The sequence below is a fragment of the Bufo bufo genome, chromosome 4 (assembly GCF_905171765.1).
Source record: "Bufo bufo chromosome 4, aBufBuf1.1, whole genome shotgun sequence".
In the NCBI taxonomy this organism is placed as follows: domain Eukaryota; kingdom Metazoa; phylum Chordata; class Amphibia; order Anura; family Bufonidae; genus Bufo; species Bufo bufo.
This window is the reverse complement of record NC_053392.1, coordinates 569,880,875-569,903,099: the sequence shown is the minus strand read 5'-3', so window position 1 is coordinate 569,903,099 and position 22,225 is coordinate 569,880,875. Positions and strand designations below refer to the sequence as shown.

Genomic DNA, 22,225 nt, shown 5'->3' with positions numbered 1-22,225 from the left:
AATGCTCTCTTTGCGTCATGTCAAATAATCACACGACGCAAGGGGAGCAGACCACCACTGCAGCCAGTGACAAACTGGAAGTTTACAAATAGGGACTCAAAAGAGACAGCGGAGGCTGGGTAGTGAACAAGCTGGGACCCAGAACCAGGTAAGTGTGTGGGTCCTGCCAGTCTGAGCGGTCTGGGAATTAGTACACAACATCTTTAAATTATTATTTTTTTTATATTGATGGCCTGTCGTTAGACCATCAATATTAGATCACTGGGGATCCGACTCCCGGCACCTCTGCCGATCGGCTGACTGAAAGGGCCATGCACTGTTTACCAGGTACAGTCAATACATGTTGTAGTGGCAGTTCCCGATGCTGCAAGGGTGCCCTCCTATGAACAAAGGCCATCAATATCAAAGTCCAGGAAAGCCCCTTTAAAAAGTAATAGATCCTTGCTTCATTTTGGCACCATATTAATGCTTTTTAATTAGACCTATAAACATTTTAAAAAAATAATAAAAATCAATCATACTTTGGGTTACTAATTTTGCATGAAAGGCCATCAGTATCATGTCAGTTGGGTACCTACAGCTGATTGGTAAGGGGGCCGAGGGTCAGCCTCCCACCGATCTGATATTAATGAATTATCCTAAGGACAGGCCATCTCGGAAGGCCCCTTTAAGGCTGGGTTCACATGGGCGTTGCGGGAAAATGTGCGGGTGCGTTGCGGGAACACCCGCGATTTTTCCGCGCGAGTGCAAAATATTGTAATGCGTTTTGCACTCGCGTGAGAAAAATCACGCATGTTTGGTACCCGAACTTCTTCACAGAAGTTCGGGCTTGGGATCGGTGTTCTGTAGATTGTATTATTTTCCCTTATAACATGGTTATAAGGGAAAATAATAGCATTCTGAATACAGAATGCATAGTAAACTAGCGCTGGAGGGGTTAAAAAAAAAGAAAAAATAATTTAACTCACCTTAGTCCTCTTGATCGCGTAGCCCGGCATCTCCTTCTGTCTCCTTTGCTGAACAGGACCTGTGGTGAGCATTAATTACAGGTAAAGGACCTTTGGTGACGTCACTCCGGTCATCACATGATCCATCACCATGGTAAAAAATCATGTAAAAGATCGGAGTGACGTCACCAAAGGTCCTTTACCTGTAATTAATGCTCACCACAGGTCCTGTTCAGCAAAGGAGACAGAAGGAGATGCCGGGCTACGCGATCAAGAGGACTAAGGTGAGTTAAAAAAATTTAATTTTTTTTTTAACCCCTCCAGCGCTAGTTTACTATGCATTCTGTATTCAGAATGCTATTATTTTCCCTTATAACCATGTTATAAGGGAAAATAATAATGATCGGGTCTCCATCCCGATCATCTCCTAGCAACCGTGCGTGAAAATCGCACCGCATCCGCACTTGCTCGCGGATGCTTGCAATTTTCACGCAACCCCATTCACTTCTATGGGGCCTGCGTTGCGTGAAAAACTATATAGAATATAGAGCATGCTGCGATTTTCACGCAACGCACAAGTGATGCGTGAAAATCACCGCTCATCTAAACAGCCCCATTGAAATGAATGGGTCGGGATTCAGTGCGGGTGCAATACGTTCACCTACCGCATTGCACCCGCGCGGAAATCTCGCCCGTGTGAACGCAGCCTAAAGGGAATCTACCACTAGTTGCACGCTGCCCTAAGGCTAAATTCACACGTTGCTGATTTTTGTGAGGATGAAACCTGCATCAAATCCTCACGAAAATTTGCACGTAAATACGCAATGAAATGTGCAGATTTTCTAGCAAAAGTGACGATTATGGTTCGGATTTCATTGCGGATCGGCAACAAAATCCAGAAGATGCCCATTCTGTCATGTGGATTTAAGTGGAAAAAATATGCGTCAAATCTGCACGCTAACCGCAAAATAATAAACACGATGCAGATTTTAAATAGAGTGCACAAGAAAAAATCGTCACGAAAAATAAAATCCACAACATGTTCACAATGTAAGTAAAACTCCACTGACTTCATAGGAATTCTGCATCTTAAATCCGCACTGTGTGAACTTAGCTTGAAAATGGTGACAAATCCCCTTAACAAAACCGTGGGTCACTTACTTGAAAGGACCCCGGCGTTTGATAAAATCTGTACTGAACAGCTCCAGTGTGACCCTATGCTGGAGTCCGCTCCAATACACAGCACAAGCTTAGAAGTCCTCATATACGTGATCTACCAGCTCTACCTTCCCACCTGTCGCTGATCACTATAGGATTTACCGTAGGTGCCTCAGAAATACCGACCATATACCTAAGAAAAATTCTTAAATGAAAATGCATAAAATACTGTAATTATGTAGGATAATAAAATATGATATAGAGTAAGGCAGAGCTAGCCCTTCCTCATCCACTGGGCGCTGCAGGAATAGCTGTAGATACGGAATATCTGGAGGAGATCCATGCTGCATGTCAAGCCCTGAAGTCCATGTTGAACACAACTAGGTTACCCAACCTCCGGGGTCCTAAAGAAAATTTCTGGGATCCATACGGAGTCCTGTCTATTTTAAACCCCCCATTTGCTGTATTAAAGGAACGTAAGAGCAGACCGACCACAAGGAGCCTATCGGTGAAAACGCTGTGCGATCTACAGGTGTCCTGTGGTAGAGCAGGAGGAGCTGAGCCGATTGATATATAGTTGTATGGGAGTCAGTAAAACTTGTAATTTTTTTTTTCATTTTAATTTCTACTTTTTTCTGTACTTAGGAGTCATGTGACAAGTTGTCAATTACTGAGTAAGACCGCCCACTGGACTCCTGAGGCCAGACTGAGCAGAGATTTCAATAAATAGTGGAGTTGTATTAAATCTTTCCCCACAAAACTATATATCAGTCTGCTCAGCTCCTCCTGCGCTATAACCTGCTGCCTGCAGATTAGACTGCACATTCAATGTGACAGGGGCCCTATAAATCTATGACATGCTCCATAAACACACACTTCTGAGAACATTGACTAACCTAGTGGTGTTCAACATGGGCTTCACTTGCAGCATATAACTCCACCAGATAGTCCGCATATACATCTATCCACACAATTATTCACCCCTCTACGCATACACTATATGTACCCATATGCAATAGATAGGGTATATACACATTGACGCGCAAATATACACACGTGTGCTGACATATAACAAGTGTCACTCATTGCTGACATATTTTGGGAGTGATTGGTTGTGGTGCAGGACAGAAAGAACAGAGGAACCATCCAAAAACCAGCTCTCCTGTTCTCATCGGGAGAGTTCGGTGGGATGTCTCATGAAGACAGTCCCTTTCTGTTCTCTAACCCCCAGCGATCACCTCTGGAGAAAGCTGCAGCGGGCCAAACCCTTTTATTAAATGTGTTTTATTGAGAAAATGCAGTTTACAAAGTACACAAGGTAAAGAAACCAGGCCGTGTACATATCCGCACAGAGTAATTGATAACGGGGCAACTGTAAGTATCCAAACAGAGTCCGGAAATTTCCAGGAAACGTCCATTTATTATTATAGCGCACAGGATTAAATATTTAACATGGCATAATCAGCAAGGCAAAGGTGGTTCACACGAGGTGTCATAGGCCGAGGTCAGAGGTGAGACACACCGATGTCCCCAGACCTCATGACACTTCTCCGGGCGTTCTCTATTTTTATATAGGGCATCTGTCAGCAGTTTTGTACCTATGACACTGGCTGACCTGTTACATGTGCACTTGGCAGCTGAAGGCATCTGTGTTGGTCCCATGTTCATATGTGACGGCATTGCTGAGTGGAGTTTTAATATATGCAAATGAGCCTCTAGGAGCAACAGGGGCGTTGCTGTTACACTTAGAGTTTGTGCTCTCTGTGCGACTGCTGCGCCCTTTGCACTTTTATTGACAGGTTCAGGCAGGGTAAACGTCATCACACCTGACCCTGTCAATCAAAGTGCAGAGGGCGCAGCAGTTGCAGAGAGAGCAGAGCCTCTAAGTGTAATGGCAACTCCCCCGTTGCTCCTAGAGGCTCATTTGCATACATTAAAATATCATTTTTCTTAGCAATACAGGCACATATGAACATGGGACCAACACAGATGCCTTCAGCTGCCAAGGGCACATGTAACAGGTCAGCCAGCGTCATAGGTACAAATCTGCTGACAGATGCCCTTTAATAGAAGTCGTAATAAAAATATCTTTTCTCCATGTGAATGTGTCTGGTACTGCAACTCAGCCACAGGTCGGCAACTTGAATGGAGCAACAATAGACACAGCTGCGCACACTTGGGCAGCGCTGTGTCGGGTACTGCAATGAGGGGACTATAGTAATGAAAAACTCATTCTGCAGCTCAGACCCCACTGACCAAGCATTAAAGAGGTTGTCTCCTCTCAAACATTGGTGGCATATCGCTAGGATATGCCAACGATGTCAGATAGGCGTGGGTCCCACGTCTGGGACTCGCTCCTGTCCCCAGAACAGACCCCTGAATGTGAAGAAGAGCACACGGTGCAAGCTTGGCCACCCTCCATTTACTTCTACAGGAGTTCCAAAAATAGTTGAGTGCTGGTTCTGCTATTTCCGGCAGTCCCATAGAGGTGAATGGAGAGGCGGCCATGAATGAACAGTGCGCTCTCCACTTCTATGGGACTTTCGAAAAGAGCCGAATACACCTGCTCGGCTATTTCCGGAACTCCCCTAGAAGTGAATGGATAGTACATTACGCATGCTCGGTGCGCTCTTATTCGCTTTGGGGGCCCCGTTTTGGAGATGGGCGTGGGTCTCAGAGTTGGGACCCGCACCTATCTTACATTGGTAGGGATATGCCACCAATGTGCGAGATTACACAATCCCTTTAAATCACAGAGGTTTGCGTAAAAAAGATTTTTGTCAAAAGGGCTAGGATGGGTTAAAAATAATCAATACTCTCTTCACCAATCCCCCACTACTTATGCTGCAACATTGCTCTAGTTCCCTCTGCTCTTCACTTCCTGATCCCAGCTCGACACATATGATATTGCAGGGAATGCCCGGTCAGCCAATCAGTGACTGAGGTGAGACACTACTGCAGCCATTGATTGGCTGCAGCGAGTAGATAGTTCTAGACATTTCCTGTGTCAAGCCGGGACCAGAAAGAGAAGAGCAGCACCGGAACAGAAGAGGCGAGGGACTGGTGAGTGAGCAATGACACATACTATACAAACCACCGGCATGGGCGAGTGACGGAAGCCAACAAGTTAGCACATTTTAATGTTACCTGCACTTCGTAGATTAGGGTCTAGGTCTGGCATCTCCTTGGCAGCTTCCGGGCTTACGCTGTAGATTGATGCTCCTGCTTCATTAGTAATGCTGTAACATGAAGGAAAACGGTGCATTAGTTAACATGGCTTCTATAGGACACATGAAATGGTTTCTGCGCGGCCCTTTCAGACCCAATCTCTTATCATCGTCTTGTTCTGGACCTGTGAAACCACTTGTGGTCATCAGGGAGGGAAGGTGTTACTGTTCAGCTATTTTCCAGGTTTCTGGATTTAGGGTGGTCCATTACAGACAGGAATTCACCCTCTAAACTGAACTGATTTGTTTGTACATGCTAAAGAAAAGTCTACAGACATAGAAGTCAAATATAAAACATAAATAATGATAATGCAATAATATTATAACAAATTACAATATAAATTAAATAATATTTATAATAATCGAAATAATATGAATGATAACAATAAGCTCCATAAATTACAAAATAATATGTACTATAATAAATAACATACATAATAATATCTAACAATAAACAATATAAAAAATAGACTTTATATAGTACATAATAATAAAATATGTATAGTAATACATAGACAAATCTATATAAGAAATAATAAAATATCTAAAATCTAATAATAATCATAATAATATACCAAGTAATGGATGTTATTAAATAATATATAATAAAAACTATAAAAATGTTTAATGTATAATAGAATTAATTATATATATCATATATAAAACTATAATATAGCAAATCTAGTAAATAATATACATACAATATTATAATACAATAACCTATATAATAAATTATATATCTAAAATATAATAATACAAAAATTAATACAAATCACTTGTCTACACTAACATTAAATATATGTAATCCAAGTAATAGCAACCATCAATTACGGTCATATAATATAAGAAATAATATACATAATAACAACATTTAAAAATAAATTTAAATCTAATTTAAAAAAAAAAAAAAATATATATATATATATATATATATATATTATAAATAATAGTAATAAAATACATATAGTAATATATTAAAACATTAAAAATCTAAATAAATAATATATCTAAAATGTAATACATTATAATATACAAATGTAAATATATAAAACAAAATCATATAAAACAATATAAATAACATATCAAATCAAATATCATACATCTAATTAAAAAAAAATCAACATAAATAATATATCTAAAAAAATTTATATACAGTATATCATTTGCCTACAGTAATATATTAAATATATATAATACAGGTAATACCAAACATTAATCACTGTCAGCCTTATCAAAAATAAGGGTTATAGCCACACGTTCAGGTTTCCTGTTAAAATTTTGGAAGCCAAAATCTGGAGTCAATTCAAAAAAAAAAGAAGTCGTATCTGTCCTTTATACTTTCTCTCCTTTTATGATTCACTCCATATTTTTGCTTCAAAAACTGCATCAGGAAACCTGACCGTGTGTCTGTACCCTTAAAATGTCCAATTCTCCTAGCTCCAGGCACGTTATATTAGGTTATAAGACATCAGGCAAGGAACTCCGAGCTGCAATAGACATTATTGTCAGGGCACCGATCCAGACTCATGTAACTAGCATACGGGGATCAGTATTCCAGATATATGGACACCGGCATCTAGTAAAGTGCTGTATGTGATGAGATGTGTAAAAATCTACGTTGTGAGGATCAAAAACAAGAGAAAATGGAAACACTGTAGAAGTGTATTAAAAGGCACTGGTTCAGGCCGCTTTCACATGGCAAAATACAACATCTTTCAACCCTTGACAAGTGACGCCGATCCTCAGGATCTGACATCCCGTACCCCCACCGATCAGCTGTTCTGCACAGCTCCATTCACTTCAATGGGTGAAGGGTTGGAAAATCCCTTCAAGCTCCATAATACTCTTCAAAAACAGCTTCCCATTGTTTTCAGTGGGAAATATGCACCATAATTCACATGGCGTTTATTTTTACGCCGCTATTTTCAAATACATGTCACATGCCTGGAGATTTAGAAGCTGATTTTACCAAAATACTCTCCGTATACCATTGTTTGCTATTTGTAGGTACTTTACGCAGCTGGAGATGGAGAAAGAAGAGTGCACCAAAAAACCTGCCGGGGTTCCAGAGGCCGATTTCTCTTCCATAATTCATATTTTTCAGCCTCAAAATAATGCTGTGTGAATGAGGCCTTAGGCCTCTTTCACAAGAACGATACGGATTGTATCAGGATGCGTTCAGTGAAACTCGCACCATTTTGCAAGCAAGTTCAGTCAGTTTGGTCTGCGTTTTTATTTTTTTGCGCGGGTGAAATGCGCATTGATGCGTTTTTCACGCGAGTGATAAAAAACTGAATGTTTACAAACAGCATCTCTTAGCAACCATCAGTAAAAAACGCATCGCATCCACACTTGCTTGCGGATGCGATGCGTTTTTCACGCAGCCCAGATTCACTTCTATGGGGCCAGGGCTGCGTGAAAAACGCGGAATATAGAACATGCTGCATTTTTTCACGCAACGCAGAACTGATGCGTGAAGAAAAACGCTCATGTACACATACCCATTAAAATGAATGGGTCAGGATTCAGTGCGGGTGCTAGGCGTTCACGTCACGCCTCGCACCCGCGCGGAATACTCGCTCGTGTGAAAGGGGCCTAAGAGTTGCTAGGTCTCTGTAGTAGACAAAGGAATGTAAGGGGGGGGGGGGGGGTTCTGGTTTAGCAAGCTGCCTCCCAGCCATACACCAAGCTGCACAGGTAAAATAAGCACTATGAAAGGCGCACAGAAGACAGGCAAAAGACCTGACAATTTCTGTACGTACGTCTGCTGATATAGACCTACAGCTGTTTTTTTTTTTATTTCTGTAACCTGTTGGCATTCTTCAAAAAAACAAAAAAACGCCCCAGCACGTGTGTGGTATTGCAGCACAACTCCATTCACTTCAATGAAACTGAGTAGCAATACCAGACACAACCACTGGACAGGTGTGGTGCTGTTTTTGAAACAAAGCAGCTATGCTTTTTTTTTTTTTTATCCTTGCCTATTTTGAGCCTTAAAGGGGTTTTCCGGTAATAATTATATTTTATCTAAAGCCTGCAGTCTGCCTCCTGAATAAGAAGCGTCATACTTACGTGCTCCTGCCGCTATCTTCCAGTCTCCGCACTGCTTACATCCGGTTGGCCATGGAATGGTCACATGCACTGCTCCAGCCAATGACATGCTGCGAGTGACTATGCCCATGGCCAACCGGATGTAAACAGCGCAGGGACCGGAAGACAGGGGACAGGACAGGCGTGGAGCAGGTAAGTACGACTCTTCTTTTTCAGGAAGCAGGCTGCGGGCGTTACATGATATCTGATTGTTACTGGAAAACCCCTTTGAGGGCTGAGCATGTTTTTTTTCTTAATTTTTTTTTCAGGCCATATTTCAAGAGCCATTAACTTTTTTTTTTTTTCCTATCAACATAGCCATATGTGGGCTTTTCTTTTGCGGGACAAGATGCTGTTTTTTTGCCGCCATTTTAGCGCCATTTTTGGGGGAGATTTATCAAAACTGGTGCAAAAGAAAGATGGCTTAGTTTCCCCTCGCAACCAATCAGAATTCACCTTTTATTTTCCAAAGGAGCTGTGAAAAATGATTGGTTGCTATGGGCATCTAAGCCAGTTCTACTTTATACCAGTTTTGATAAATCCCCCCCTACATCTTTTATTCATATTTGGGGGAGATGGGGTAAAAAATGCAACTTTTCCTTTTTTTTTTCTTCTTTGCAATTTCTTTATGCACTTTTTACCAGTCGTTATAAAAAACAAGCTACAGTATAAATACACCAAAAACAATTATATCTTTTTTTTTTTTATTTGTTAACTTTTTTATGGGGGGGGTGGGGGGGGGGGGGAGTCCTTTTTTGTGCCGCCTCATACTGAGAGTCAAAACTTTTTAAATTGTCCATTTAAATTGCCGTATGGGCTTGTTGGTTTGTGAGATAGGTTGTAGTTTTTATTTTCACCATTTAGGGCTCATGCACACGACCTTATGACTTTTTCAGTGTTTTGCGGGCCGTTTTTAACGGATCCGTATTTCCGTTTTAGTAGTGTTTCCGGTTCCATTCCGTTTTTCCATATGGCATGTACAGTATACAGTAATTACATAGAAAAAATTGGGCTGGGCATAAAATTAGCAATTGATGGTTCCGCAAAAACAAAACGGATACGGAAGACATACGGAGTACATTCCGTATGTGCGCAGTTTTTTTTGCGGACCCATTGACTTGAATGGAGCCACGGAACGTGATTTGCGGGCAAAAATAGGACATGTTCTATCTTTGAACGGAAAAACGGAAACGGAATGCACACGGAGACACTTCCGTTTTTATTTATTTTTTGCTGACCCATTCAAATAAATGGTTCAATATAAGTAACGCATACTGAACGGCCAGTATACTGAACACAAAAAAAACGTTTGTGTGCATGAGCCCTTAGTGGTACGCTACACACAATTAATTGCTTTCTATATTTTGGGGGTAATGAGCTTAATGTGCTTTTTACTATGAGTCGTTATATCTATTTTCTTTGTTTGCTATTTTTGAAACAATAAACTAATTTTAAATGCAAAAAAGATTTTTATTGGAGACTTTTTTTTTTTTTTTTTTAGCTTTATACCATTTTACTGTAAAGAAAATGCATTGTCCCACTTGGGGACTTTTGAAGCTGCGATCAGGACTTGATCTCCGTTGATCCCAGAACTGGTAATAAATCATGTCCTTTAAATTTGGATGTTGCCCTTCCTATAAGAGCCAATCTCATTTGTAAAATCCACAGATGAGCTGTAAAAGTTGTGACATTCAATTCAGAAGTATTGGTTCCCAATGGTGCACATCTCTGCACATGAGCAATGCATTGGATCCAGCAAAAAAAATGAATAAAAAAAAGTCAAACTACATTCATTTTAGGAACCGTAGTGAATTCCTTGCTCAATGCGCTTTCCGGACGACTTTCCGTATAACTTGCCACAGCTCTGGGAAGTAACCAAGAGATTGCAACTGGTTAATACGCTATGCGGCTTAATAACTTCAAGTGTAACACTACCACCACCTAGTGGGCACTCGCCTGAACAACACCAGAATCGCAAAAAAAATAATGTTCCATCTCCTAGACAATTACATAGTGTCAAGAAGAGGATGCCAGGTAATGACTTCCAAATGAGTGGCTTAGACAAAATCTACCTGCTACAAAGTGACAAGTCACTCAGTCCCTGGTAATTTCATTTCACCTTCTTGCGGTGTCAGGCTTCCAGACTACTCTCAACACATGACTATTATTTGCTTGTGCACAAAAGGACAGAACAATTTCAGTAGAAGCTCCAAAAAAAAAAAATGGCTATATTTAAAGTGAAAACCTGAACCTGAAAAGGTTATTGCCGTGTGAAGAAAGTAAAATAAAATGTCTGCACAGATTCAATGGAAAGTGGCCGTTTACAGGTTCAGGATTTGAGGAGGATCTTACTGCGCCAAAATCCTCATCAAATCCACTAACATTCTGCATAAACTGGGACTTCTGTTCCTTTCACGAGTCCTTCTCTGACTATGAGGGTCCTATGATTGTAAGGGCTCATGCGCATGAACGTAGGCGGGCAGCCCGCAAAACCGTCCGTGTGCGCACCCTATCACGGATGTGGACCAATTCGCTTGAATTGGTCCGCAATCCGGGAGATACGGTGCACTACTTTTTTACGTTGTTGACCGTCAGATGCAGATCGCAGACCCCATTCAAGTGAATGGGTCCACATCTGCAGACGGCGAGCAGGCGGTCGGTGCCCACACATTGCAGACCGCAATTTGTGCACCAAGGGGCAAGGCCAGCAGCACCTCGGGATAGGTAATCAATATCAGATCAACGAGGGCCGACTCCCGACACCCCCGACAATCAGCTGTTTGAAGAGAACGCAGTACTCGTACGAGAGCTGCCTTCTATTCACTGTTTACCTGCTTGCTGTCAACATTGCAGCGGTAATCAATGTAATTACAGCTTCGCATTCTCTTCAAACAGCTGATCAGCATGGGTTCTGGGAGTCGGGCCCCTGCCCATCTGACACTGATGACCCATCCTGAGGGTAGGCCATCAGAATCAGAAACCGGAAAACCCCTTTAAATATTGATGCCCTATGCCCAGGACAGGTGAACAATATCTGATCAGTGGGGGCCCCACCCCCTCACTGTCCCCCGGGGGTCCCTGCCATTCTTCATTTGCCTGGAGCGACTGCAGTGCATTCGTGTGACTGTCACAGCCAATCACCAGCCTCGGTGGTGACGTTGACATGTATTGCGTGTCATTACTCTAGGAAAATGAACTATGACTGACATGACCATCAGAGCAGTAAAGGAATCCCAGCGGACAACGGCTTCTTCAATGAATATACTTGATATTTATTCCATCATGATACAAGTCGAGTGCCGATCTTCTCTACTCGCATGACCATCAGAGCGTCAGCACTGTAATCCGTTTAATATGGTAAACCCTTGGACAATCCCTTTAATTTCTAATTCCACTTGAAAGCATCTACTATCATAAAATACCACTCAGGGCTCCAGACTAAAAAAAAATATCAAGGAGCCATTGGCTCCTAACCTGAAAAATTTAGGAGCCAAATTGAAAATACATATAATTACGGTATAATTAAAAAACAAACGAAAAAAAAACCACACACGTCTTACCTAGGGTTGTCACGATACCAAAATTTTGACTCGATTTCGATACCATAAAAAAGTATTGCGATACTCGATACCACGTGAAAAAAATAAACTTAAACGAAGAGCAGCGGCGCATTCATGGCCACCCTCTGTTCACCGTTATGGAAATGCTCCGAAGATAGCTGAGTGCTGGCCTATTTCCGGTCAGTTCTATAGCAGTGAATGGAGGGGTGTTGAGTTTTCTAACCAAACCCTAACATCCCAGAGCTGGAATCCACATCTATCTGACGCGGATGGCATATCCTAGCAAATGGGAATACCCCTTTAAAGACACCAATGGTTGCGGCGTGCATGCATATGCACCTGCACAGAGCACCACTGGTGGAAGCATCTACTGGAAACAATAACTAAGGACTCATTCAGACGGCCGTATGTTGCTTTCCGCATCTGATCCGCAATTCTGCGGATTAGATGCGGACCCATTCACTTCTATGCGGCCCTACTCTGTGTGCTGTCCGCAACTTTTCTTTAGTTCCACGGCCCCGCCGTGTCCTATACTTGTCAGTGGAAATCAGGACATGGCCCCATTGAAGTCTATGGGTCAGGAAAAAATGTGGTATGCAATCCGTTAGTTTTTTTTTGGCAGACATGTCGAACTGACCGAAAAAAAAAAACGGATCTGCATTTTTGCGGACCGCAAAAAGCATACGGCCGTCTGAATGAGCCCTAACAAGGAGGTTGTCCCTACATGCATGCCATACTATAAAGTAAAACGCATTTTGTTTGCAATTCGCAAAATATTCAACTGCTCATGCTGAACTGATGCAATCTTCATAGATTCAGCCATATACTGTACCTCCTCTACCATGCTACCATTCAGGGTATGTCACCGAGCATCCGTGCAACTCTAAAGAAGACTAACTTAATATCAAGTGTAACGTAACAGGAGAACGTATTTAATATTTAATCATTTTTTTGCTAAAAAGGTGAAAAAAAATAAAAGATAATAATAATAATAATAATAAAAAGTTTACAATATCTTGCAAAATCTAGAAATCTGCTAAAACTATATGGGAGCTCTGAGCGCACTTTGCCGGCTCTAACACCTGTCATCCTCAGCATATCTGCCAGTCTTGATAAAGGTTGACGTTACGTGTTCTGTGACAGGTGAAGCCGACATTCACTGGAAAGCCCAAATCACACGACACCAAGGTTAAAAGTGAAGCTGGTAGTGTGGCGGAGCAGAGGCAGGTAGATTGCCTTAGATCCGGACGCCCTGTCCACGGCATGCCGAGCCTATTCGTCTATGAAGCACATGCCCCCAGAACATCCTTACGGAAGACAGCAATCAGATATCCGTCTTTAGCTTGTCGGAAAAGGATGACATTTTTCAGTAGGAAAAAGGTTCAAATGGCAGGTGTCAAAGAGTCTTAGCTTCATGTATGATGCTAGGAGGCAGGCAAAGTGCGCTCATGTCACAGCCACGCAGGGCTCTGCGCGGAGACTGCACGTCTGAAAAGAGCAAACCTCACAACCTGTTACATCAAGCCGGTGCCATTGTCTGTTACCAGAGCAGAGCCGCTTCCTGCACATTCGTCCTGGGGAGAAATGAGCGTCCTCACACACCGACGAGAGGAGAGAAAAGCCAGTTTGACACCTCTCAGGCCTAAAGGTGACGGTTACCTGTGGGTGCTTCCCCCTCCGTACACTCTGAGTATTGACAGGATGTGGAAACAGGTTATGTCAGGGTGATTCAGGTGAGAAGACGTCTTTGGAAGTAAAAAAAAAAACAAAAAAACGTCTAATAAAACTTTCAGCGGCCAGGGAGCGAGTCACTTTATATAAAGATAAGGCGAGAAGAGCGGAGGCGAGATGTGCTAGAGAGAGTGCGTGCGCTCAGGTCTACCCTGATATCCCACATATATCTGCCTACAAACAGCTGATAAAATTATAGAGTGCCTCATCAGAAAAAAAATATAAAAAATCTCCTGTAGAGTCCTCGAGTCATTGTCTTTCACTTAAAAGGGTTGTCCATAAGTTTGATAGGCCATCAAAATCAGATCGGGGCTGGTCTGACACCCCCAATTCCTGACAATCAGCTGTTTTGTTTTCGCTCTCGCACCGAAAGTCAGCGATGGAGCGGGTAACTGCAGCACTGTCCCCAATTAAGTGAATGGGAGCAATGCTGCAGTAAGCAACTACATTCATTACACAATGAAACAGCTGTACAGCGAGGGTGAGAGGGGTCAGACTCTGTCGGTTTGAGACAGATGGCCTATCCTGAGGATGCGCCATCAATATTAAAATTATGGACAACCCTGTTGGGGGGCAGTACTAAGAGGAACATTTGGGATAATTGTGCGTTAAAGTGGTATTCCTATCATATAATGCTATGGCATATCGCTATGATATATCATCACTTTGTGGTCAGTGGAGGTCCAACTACTGGGACCCCAGCCCATTTTCAGAATGAAGGAGCAACAGTAATAATTAAAAGGATTCTCCACTTTGGACAACTCTGCATCTTAGGTGGGTCCTTTGACAATAAAATGATCACAAAGTGCCCCTTTGCTAAGATCTCCAGTGATCAGCTGTAATCTGTGGGTAAACCTGGCAGTAAGTGTTCGATTTCCCTGCAGCGCCACCACAGGAGAAATTATGCATTACACAGTGTCCACATTAATACACTGTCTGGGTAATGTAGGGCAGGACAGATTCTTCAGAGGGATGCTCTTTGTAGCTGCTAGATGAGGATCCTGAACTAATTAACTAATTTATCATTAGATCCACGATCAGACAAAAACTGACTGTATCATAAATCACTATGATGGAGCCGAGGTTGGTCTGGGAAATGTGCCCGACACATTGGCTGTGCTTTCCGGACCGGGTACGGTCTTGTGAATCAGACCTTATGTCTGTTTTGCGTCTAGGTAGACCCAGCAGCAGCCTTGCAGAACCGGCTAGTCACATGACCACTGCGACAAACAGAGGCAACGGCAGCTCTAAACCATACAAATCATAAATTAAGCGCAGAGTACGGGAAAGTAGAAAAAACAGAAGAGGTATAAACCATCCCTCTCTTGGCTCCCCCGCAGAGTTTGATGAACCAGCATTCAGCTCGGTCGCTCCGGCAGACGGCTAAATATACTATGGCACAGGCTTCAGAGACCTGGACCGCCCGCTGTAAGGTCCTAAATCTTCAAGAGCATCTGACACTGGCTGACCTGTTACATGTGCGCTCGGCAGCTGAAGGCATCTGTGTTGGTCCCATGTTCTTATGTGACCACATTGCTGAGAAAGATTATGTTTTATATATGCAAATGAGCCTCTAGGAGCAACGGGGGCGTTGCCTTTACTCCTAGAGGTTCTGCTCTCTCTGTAACTGCCACACCCTCTCCCGTTTGATTAACAGGGAGTGTAAATGTGATCGTCCCTGTCCCTATCGTCAATTGCAGAGAGAGCAGAGCCTCTAGGTGTAATGGCAACGCCCCCATTGCTCCTAGAAGCTCATTTGCATATACTAAAACATCATACTTCTCAGCAATGCGGGCACATATGAACATGGGACCAACACTGATGTCTTCAGCTGCCAAGTGCACATGTAACAGGTCAGCCAGTACCAGGTTCACATGGCTAATTAAGAAAATTTGCCCAAAGTCTCACATTAAAGGGAATCTGTCACCATAATCTCCAGCTATTATCTGCAGTAATACATGAGTAGTACTACAGATAAGGAGTCCAGATTGCTGTCTTTTATTTTCCTACTGCCCCCTGTTCTCTTGCTGCTAGTGTTTAAAGTTGCCCTGCAATGCATTGTGAGGACTGCTGTGCATGCGCACATGAGTCCTCTCCATTATGTTAGCACAGCGCAGCAGTCCTGATTGTGTAGTTAAGCGCAGCCTTGAGTGCTGACAGCGGGGGAACCGGGGCAGTAGGAAAATAACTAATGGCAATCTGGACTCCTTATCTGTTGTAGTACTACTCATGTATTACTGCAGATAATCGTCCAGAATCGCGCTGAACGGTTCCCTTTAAAGGATGTGTTTTCTTGCTAGTTAAAACAAGATAGCGAAACATATCCTTTTTCTAATCTCTTTTTGTTTTCTGATTGCAGATTTGTTTTAAAATTTAATTTCCTGCCCATGATGATGGGGGCGGCCATCTTGCCTGAGCTGTTTTTAACAGCACTTAGAAAGCATAAAAAAAAAGTTGCTTTACGGCAGCCCCATGGTCCATAGACACAATAGTCTGGAGGGGACCTCAGTGACTTCTATGGGAGGGTCTCCTAGGCATGCTCTGTGACCTGTGCGGAGGTCATTGTACAAGGAAAGAATAGATAAGCTCTGACAGTCACCTACTGTGAATGGAGGGTCTTATCTTATCTATACACAGAGGTGATATCATTACAGGCAGAATGACCGATAAGCAGATAACTACAGTAAAGTGATCTGTATAGACAAAGATTAAGCCTATTATTAGGCTTAGTGGCCAGTGCGAAAACTGCAGGATTTTATGTTTTTTTTTTTTCTTTAAATATAGATATTGACATGGAAAATTGAAAAGTAATAATTAAAAATTCTATAAAAATATGTTTAAAAACGTAATTTAACCAGTAGGTCATTTTTTGATGACACATAACCCAGACATCCCAACCTGCAAAAACTCATTTCAGGGAGGTGCACTTGTCATTTCAGGGAGGTTTTCTTCTTTTTTTTTTTCACGAACTTTTTATTACATTTTCCAGACATCTGCAGTATCTGCACACTGTGCTCTATGGTGTGGAGGACGGGGCACATTACCCTGCCCCAAATTATCATATTTATATATATGATTAAAGCATCCAGGGGGTGTGAATTTAACACTGGGGTAAATAATATAATTAAAATGGAGGGTTAAATGTGTAAATGTATTTTTAAAAAAATGCATCTCTCTCAATAGTTCTATAGCTACTGGATGAGACAGAAGAAGGGATGCCTTTAACATATATATCTCCTTGAGAAGCCAATTTGACCCTAAAGGGTTAATTCAACCTGTAATCTAAACTTTGTGCTGTCACTTCTCTTATCTCTCTGCTCTGCTATCTGACTGAGATAAACCTTTCCGGGATATATTGTCTCACATGCGGGTGTCAGGGAGCCGCTATCTAATAGCGGGAGACTCCCTGAACTTCAGGGAGACTTGAGATCCCTGCATAACCTTTAAGCATTACATTAAGCAACTATTATGGCTGCCGTCAAGAGGAAGATTCGTGCTTAGATTGCCACCCAGTTTCCTAGATTGCAGAGATACAGAGGTGGGTGACGGATCACATATCTAAGGAGGTTTGCCTGGAAACAGCCACTACTGAAGCTGAACTGGTGGCCACACTGGTTGTCACCCAGCTTTTGACAACCACATGGGGAAATTTATCAAAACTGCTGTAAAGGAAAATTAGCTTAGTTCCCCATAGCAACCAATCAGATTCCACCTTTCATTTTCCAAAGGAGCTCTGTAAAATGAGACGTGGAGTCTGATTGGTTGTTATGGGGAACTAAGCCAGTTTTCCTTCACAGCAGTTTTGATAAATCTCCCCCCATGGACTATGAAATGACAATGAAAAATTGTAATCCACATCACAAAAGATGACAACTCAAGGACACTTTTTCCCCTTTCTGGAACACATGCTGCACAATTATCCCTGACATATGGAGGAACTTTGGTGCGATTAGTGTGAAAATAATCACAGGGAAAGCGGCCAAGGAGCGTCAGCTCCTGGAGCACATCCCCATCTCCTGGAATGACTTAGCAGCAAAATATAAAAATAAATAAGGACACAGAAAAGACGGGGAGAAAATCTACAGGTGTTTGTTCTGGCCTTAAATACAATAAATCAAACTGCTTAAAAAGGAAAAGAAAATATAGCTGCATAAATGGGGTCATTTATCAAACTGGTGTAAAGTAGGACTGGCTTAGTTGCCCATATCAACCAATCAGATTCCTCCTTTCATGTTCCAATGGAGCTGTGAAAAATAAAAGGTGGAATCTGATTGGTTGCTATGGGCAACTAAGCCAGTTCTACTTTACACCAGTTTGATAAATGACCCCAAAAATGGCTACGACTTCAATCACAGCCTTCACTTCCATCCAGCATTTTCACTCTAATGCCAGCATTGAAAGAGGTCCTGACAACTGGATTCATTAAAGGGGACATCCAACATTTTGATATTGATGGCCTATCCTCAGGATAGGTCATCAATATCAAATCCGCGGGAGTCAGGCTTCTGGTAACCCCGCCGATCAGCTGTTTAAAGAGCGCTGCAGCCTATCCCTAGGCCAGCAAAGTCATATTCATCAGTCACGTGGCCTAGGTGCAGCTCAGTCCCATTTAGGTGAATGGGGCTGACCTGCGATACCAAGCACAGCGACTATCCAATGGACGACGCTGTGCTTGGCAAGCTGCAAAGAGGCTGCGGCGCTCTCCAAAGCCAAGCAGGGATTATTCGCCAATCCATCACGCCAATCTGATAATGATGACCTATACTGAGGACAGGCCATCAATATTAAACCCAGAAAACCTGGTTTTCCGCTTTGGACGGTCCCTACTTGGGTTCCAAGACAATAAGATCACAAACCAACCCCCTGCTGGGACCCCCAGTGATCAGCTGTAGAGGTAAACTGCCAGTATGGTTGCGTTCACATCTGTCCTGTGAACAGGCTGCTGGAGTTCATTGTATCTGGCATAGCTGGATCCCACCATGCACCGCCGATTCCCAATCACCATAATGGGATCTGGCTGTTTCTAGCATATATGCCGGCTTTCAGCCTGTCAAAAAATGCTGCATGGAGTATTTTTTGTCCAGTCAAAAGCCGGCACATATGCCAGATACAGTGACCGAGTCAGAGTGTCGAAGTTCACAACGCAGCTGTGAACCTGGCCTATGTGCTCTATTTCTCTGCAGTGCCACCACAGGAGAAAATAAGTATTACACGGTGTCCATTCAAATCAAGCGGCTGACAGTGTAATACAGTACAGGACAGGTCCTCCAGAAAGAGAGACGCTCTTTAGAACCACTTTCAAGTCAAGGTATGAGAATTCTGAAAAAAGAACGCCCCCTCTCAGAACTACAGGACACATGGAAAAAAGTATTCTTAACTAGACAATCCATTTAAGTTGTTCAAAATGATTCAAAGTAATCACAGATTTGTGTATTTCTGGCATCATTCATGTAATACATTTAATTCGGTTAATACAGAATATGGCTGAAAACACCCTAAGCAACATGACTCTGCAAACATTAAAGGGAGTCTGTCAGCAGTTTTGACCATGCTAACTTGCTGACAGCACCTAGGTGGCAGCTATACAGACATACCTTTTGTGGAGCTTTTATTATTAGGAGTAGTGAGATTATGAAGTTTTATTCTGCTAGATTCTGCTCCTCAATTGGAGGCAGGGTGCTCTCTGCGTTGAGCTGCTTCAGAGCCCCTCCCCATTGCTCTGAGTGACAGCTGCAGTGCTCTTCTGGTTGGATGCAACAGCTGTCAATCGGAGGGGAGGGGTTGTGAAGAAGCTCAATGCAGAGAGCAAAGAACCCTCCGCACTGGGCACTTACAGGAGCTAACCCTGGCAGAATAGAGGATAGCAGCACCACAAAAATGATGTTTATACTGCTCTCCCCAGCCAGCGCTGTCAAAAGTTCAGCGTGGTCAAAATTGCTGACAGATTCCCTTTAAAGGGGTTTCCAGCACTTAAAGGGGTTGTCCAGTTACAAATACTTATCTCCTACCCACAGGATAGGAGATAAGTGTCTTATCAGCAGGGGACTGACTAAGGAGGCCATTGCTGATCGTAATAATAGGGGCACTGTGTTCGCCCATTTGAATGAACCAGCGGTCATGCATGTGCGGTGCCGCTCCATTCAAATCTATGAGACTTATGGAGATAGTAGAGTACAAGCACTTAGGTTGTACTCTGGCAGTCCCATAAAGTTGGATGGAGCAACAGCCTGAATGTGTGAACCATCACTGCAGTCAAACACAAGGACCCAGCAGTCAGTCCCCTGCCAATTAGACACTTATCCCGTATCCTGGTAATTTTAGTGTAGGATCCCATCTATATGAGGTTACCTTGCTGGGGAAGATGGGCTCATACAATTTGATCAAAATGTATGCCAAATAGTTGACATACATGTGAAAAGTGAATATAGCAGTGATGCAATATAAAATTCATAAATTTAGGGTTTGCTGTGCCCTCCCTTTCACCTACTAAGCCTCAGATCTACCAATTCCAGACACAACACAGCCATGACTTAGCAGCTAACAGAATATATCTCACCCCAAGTGCTTTATTCACATCTACTCCACTCAGTACTTATCTACAATGTCCTATAGTGATTCTGAGTAAGTGCGTGAGTTAGGAAGCAGAATCTTCTGTTTCCATGTGCTTTTCCATCAAATGTGAAGGAATTACCAACTGAGCCTCTAACATAAATATGAACAGACACTTTCAAAATTCTCTTTATTGGGACATTTTTTTAATTGAAAAGGGGTGGGAGTCCCTCGTTTGAGACCTCCACCGGTAACTTTAGTGTAGGGTTCCATCTATACAAGGTCGGTATTCTTGGACACTTTCTGCTTATCCAGCGCAGCTTTAGAATTGGCCAATGCTGCTCATGTAAGCAGCGCTGGTCGATCCAAAAGCAGCAGGGAGTGTCCCGGACTACCATAGAACAGTGAGCATCAGGTCGTCTGAGAAGTAGTGCAGCCATCTTGGGTGCCAGAAAAGTGGCCCAAGAATTGAGGGATCGATGGGGGCTTTAAAAAGAAGAAAAATAAAAGTCAAAAACAGGCAGGACTTACCAATAGACCACACTAAGCGGTGCAAAAAACCTCCTTTGGATGAGATCAGCAAAATATCTTTCAGTTTCCCTGCATGCTGTTCCATTTCCAATAGCAACTGTATAGCAGCTGGAAATATAAGAGACAGGATAAGTGATTATTTTTTTTAATTATAATCTGACACTGAAATATACAGTATGTGACTACCACAAGGAAATATTATAGTAAAATACATGATTCTCTTAAAGTATCTCTAATGAGGCATTTTAAAGGTGACCATACAGTCCTTTGGCCAACAGCAATTCCTCCCCTGCCCCTACACATGCATGCTGGACTCCACCACGCGTGCATGTGTTCTCAATAATTTACTGCCTCTGGTGGTGAGTTACCTTTGCTGAGAAAAAAAAAGGATCGGGTACGCTGAATTCCAAAATGCCCGATCCTTTGTTTCCCAATATCTGTCATCAAAGTAAAGACAAGACAACCCATACACATTAGATGGTCTCCCCTGTATGGGCACCATAACAGGTCACTTTCACACTATGTTGCATAAATCTAAAGCGCGGGCGAATATAAGAAACTTTGTGATAGATCTTATCAAAGAAAAATCCCTTGTCCTAGAGTTATCAGCTGTTTCTTTCCCTATCTCCTTTTCTAAATCAAATTTCTTTTGGCAATTTGCGACAAATCCTTGTTAAAACCAACACAGGCTGCCTGTATACTGAAGGATCAGATTATATCACCCCATAAAAGTCTATGGAGAGGGGAGGAAGCGCAGAGAGAAACAAAGAATAATAGTAAATAGCTAATAGTATATCTCACTCCAAGTGCTTTATTCGCATCTATACTGCTCAGTATAATAATGTCCTATATGGTGATTATGAGTGAGCGATAGTAACAAAGCAGAATCTGTTGTCTCCAAATCTGAAGGAACTGCCAACAGAACATCTAACATAAATGTGAAGGTAGCCATAGACACTTTCAAAATTGTCCTTATTGGGGCATTTTGCACTGAAAAAGGGGGCGGGTTTGAGACGTCCACCAGTTAGTCAGAGTTGAGAGTAGCTATAAAGAGGACCTCTCTGTCCGAAAGACCTAACACATCAGTGGTTTAGTTGGACGGCCTTTTGATTTTATCCTAATTTCTCTGTAGAAGAGGTGCTAGGGAAATAAATACATACTACGGGAGATCTCAGGCAGGTTTTACTGTAAATTATAATGGATTGCCAGAGGTCTCAGTAACCAGATATCCTGCAATCATCTTATTGTGGGACTGTCAAAAGTGGCGATTATCTGGTTTGACACAACTTTGCAAATCAAAAATAAAAAACTACTTTGCAATCAGAGAAAAATGCCTTGTTCTCCGATTATTAGCCCACCCCTTCCTAAACCAACATTCACTCTGAATCTGTGATAAATCTGTCTCGAGATACCAAGACGGACTGTCAGCTCA

The 22,225-nt window shown here is 42.4% G+C and overlaps 1 protein-coding gene across 2 annotated transcripts in view; it reads right to left on the bottom strand.

The window, feature by feature from the left end:
• The window catches only part of SRBD1 (S1 RNA binding domain 1), a 222,802-nt gene that overhangs the window by 128,274 nt on the left and 72,303 nt on the right, over positions 1-22,225 (bottom strand). For both annotated transcript variants that reach the window (XM_040430325.1, XM_040430326.1), the window contains exons 15-16: positions 20,794-20,901; positions 5,253-5,344 (exon numbers count right to left, since the gene is read on the bottom strand). In XM_040430325.1, the coding sequence (XP_040286259.1) occupies positions 5,253-5,344; positions 20,794-20,901 (200 nt within the window). The remainder of the gene's footprint in view (positions 1-5,252; positions 5,345-20,793; positions 20,902-22,225) is intronic.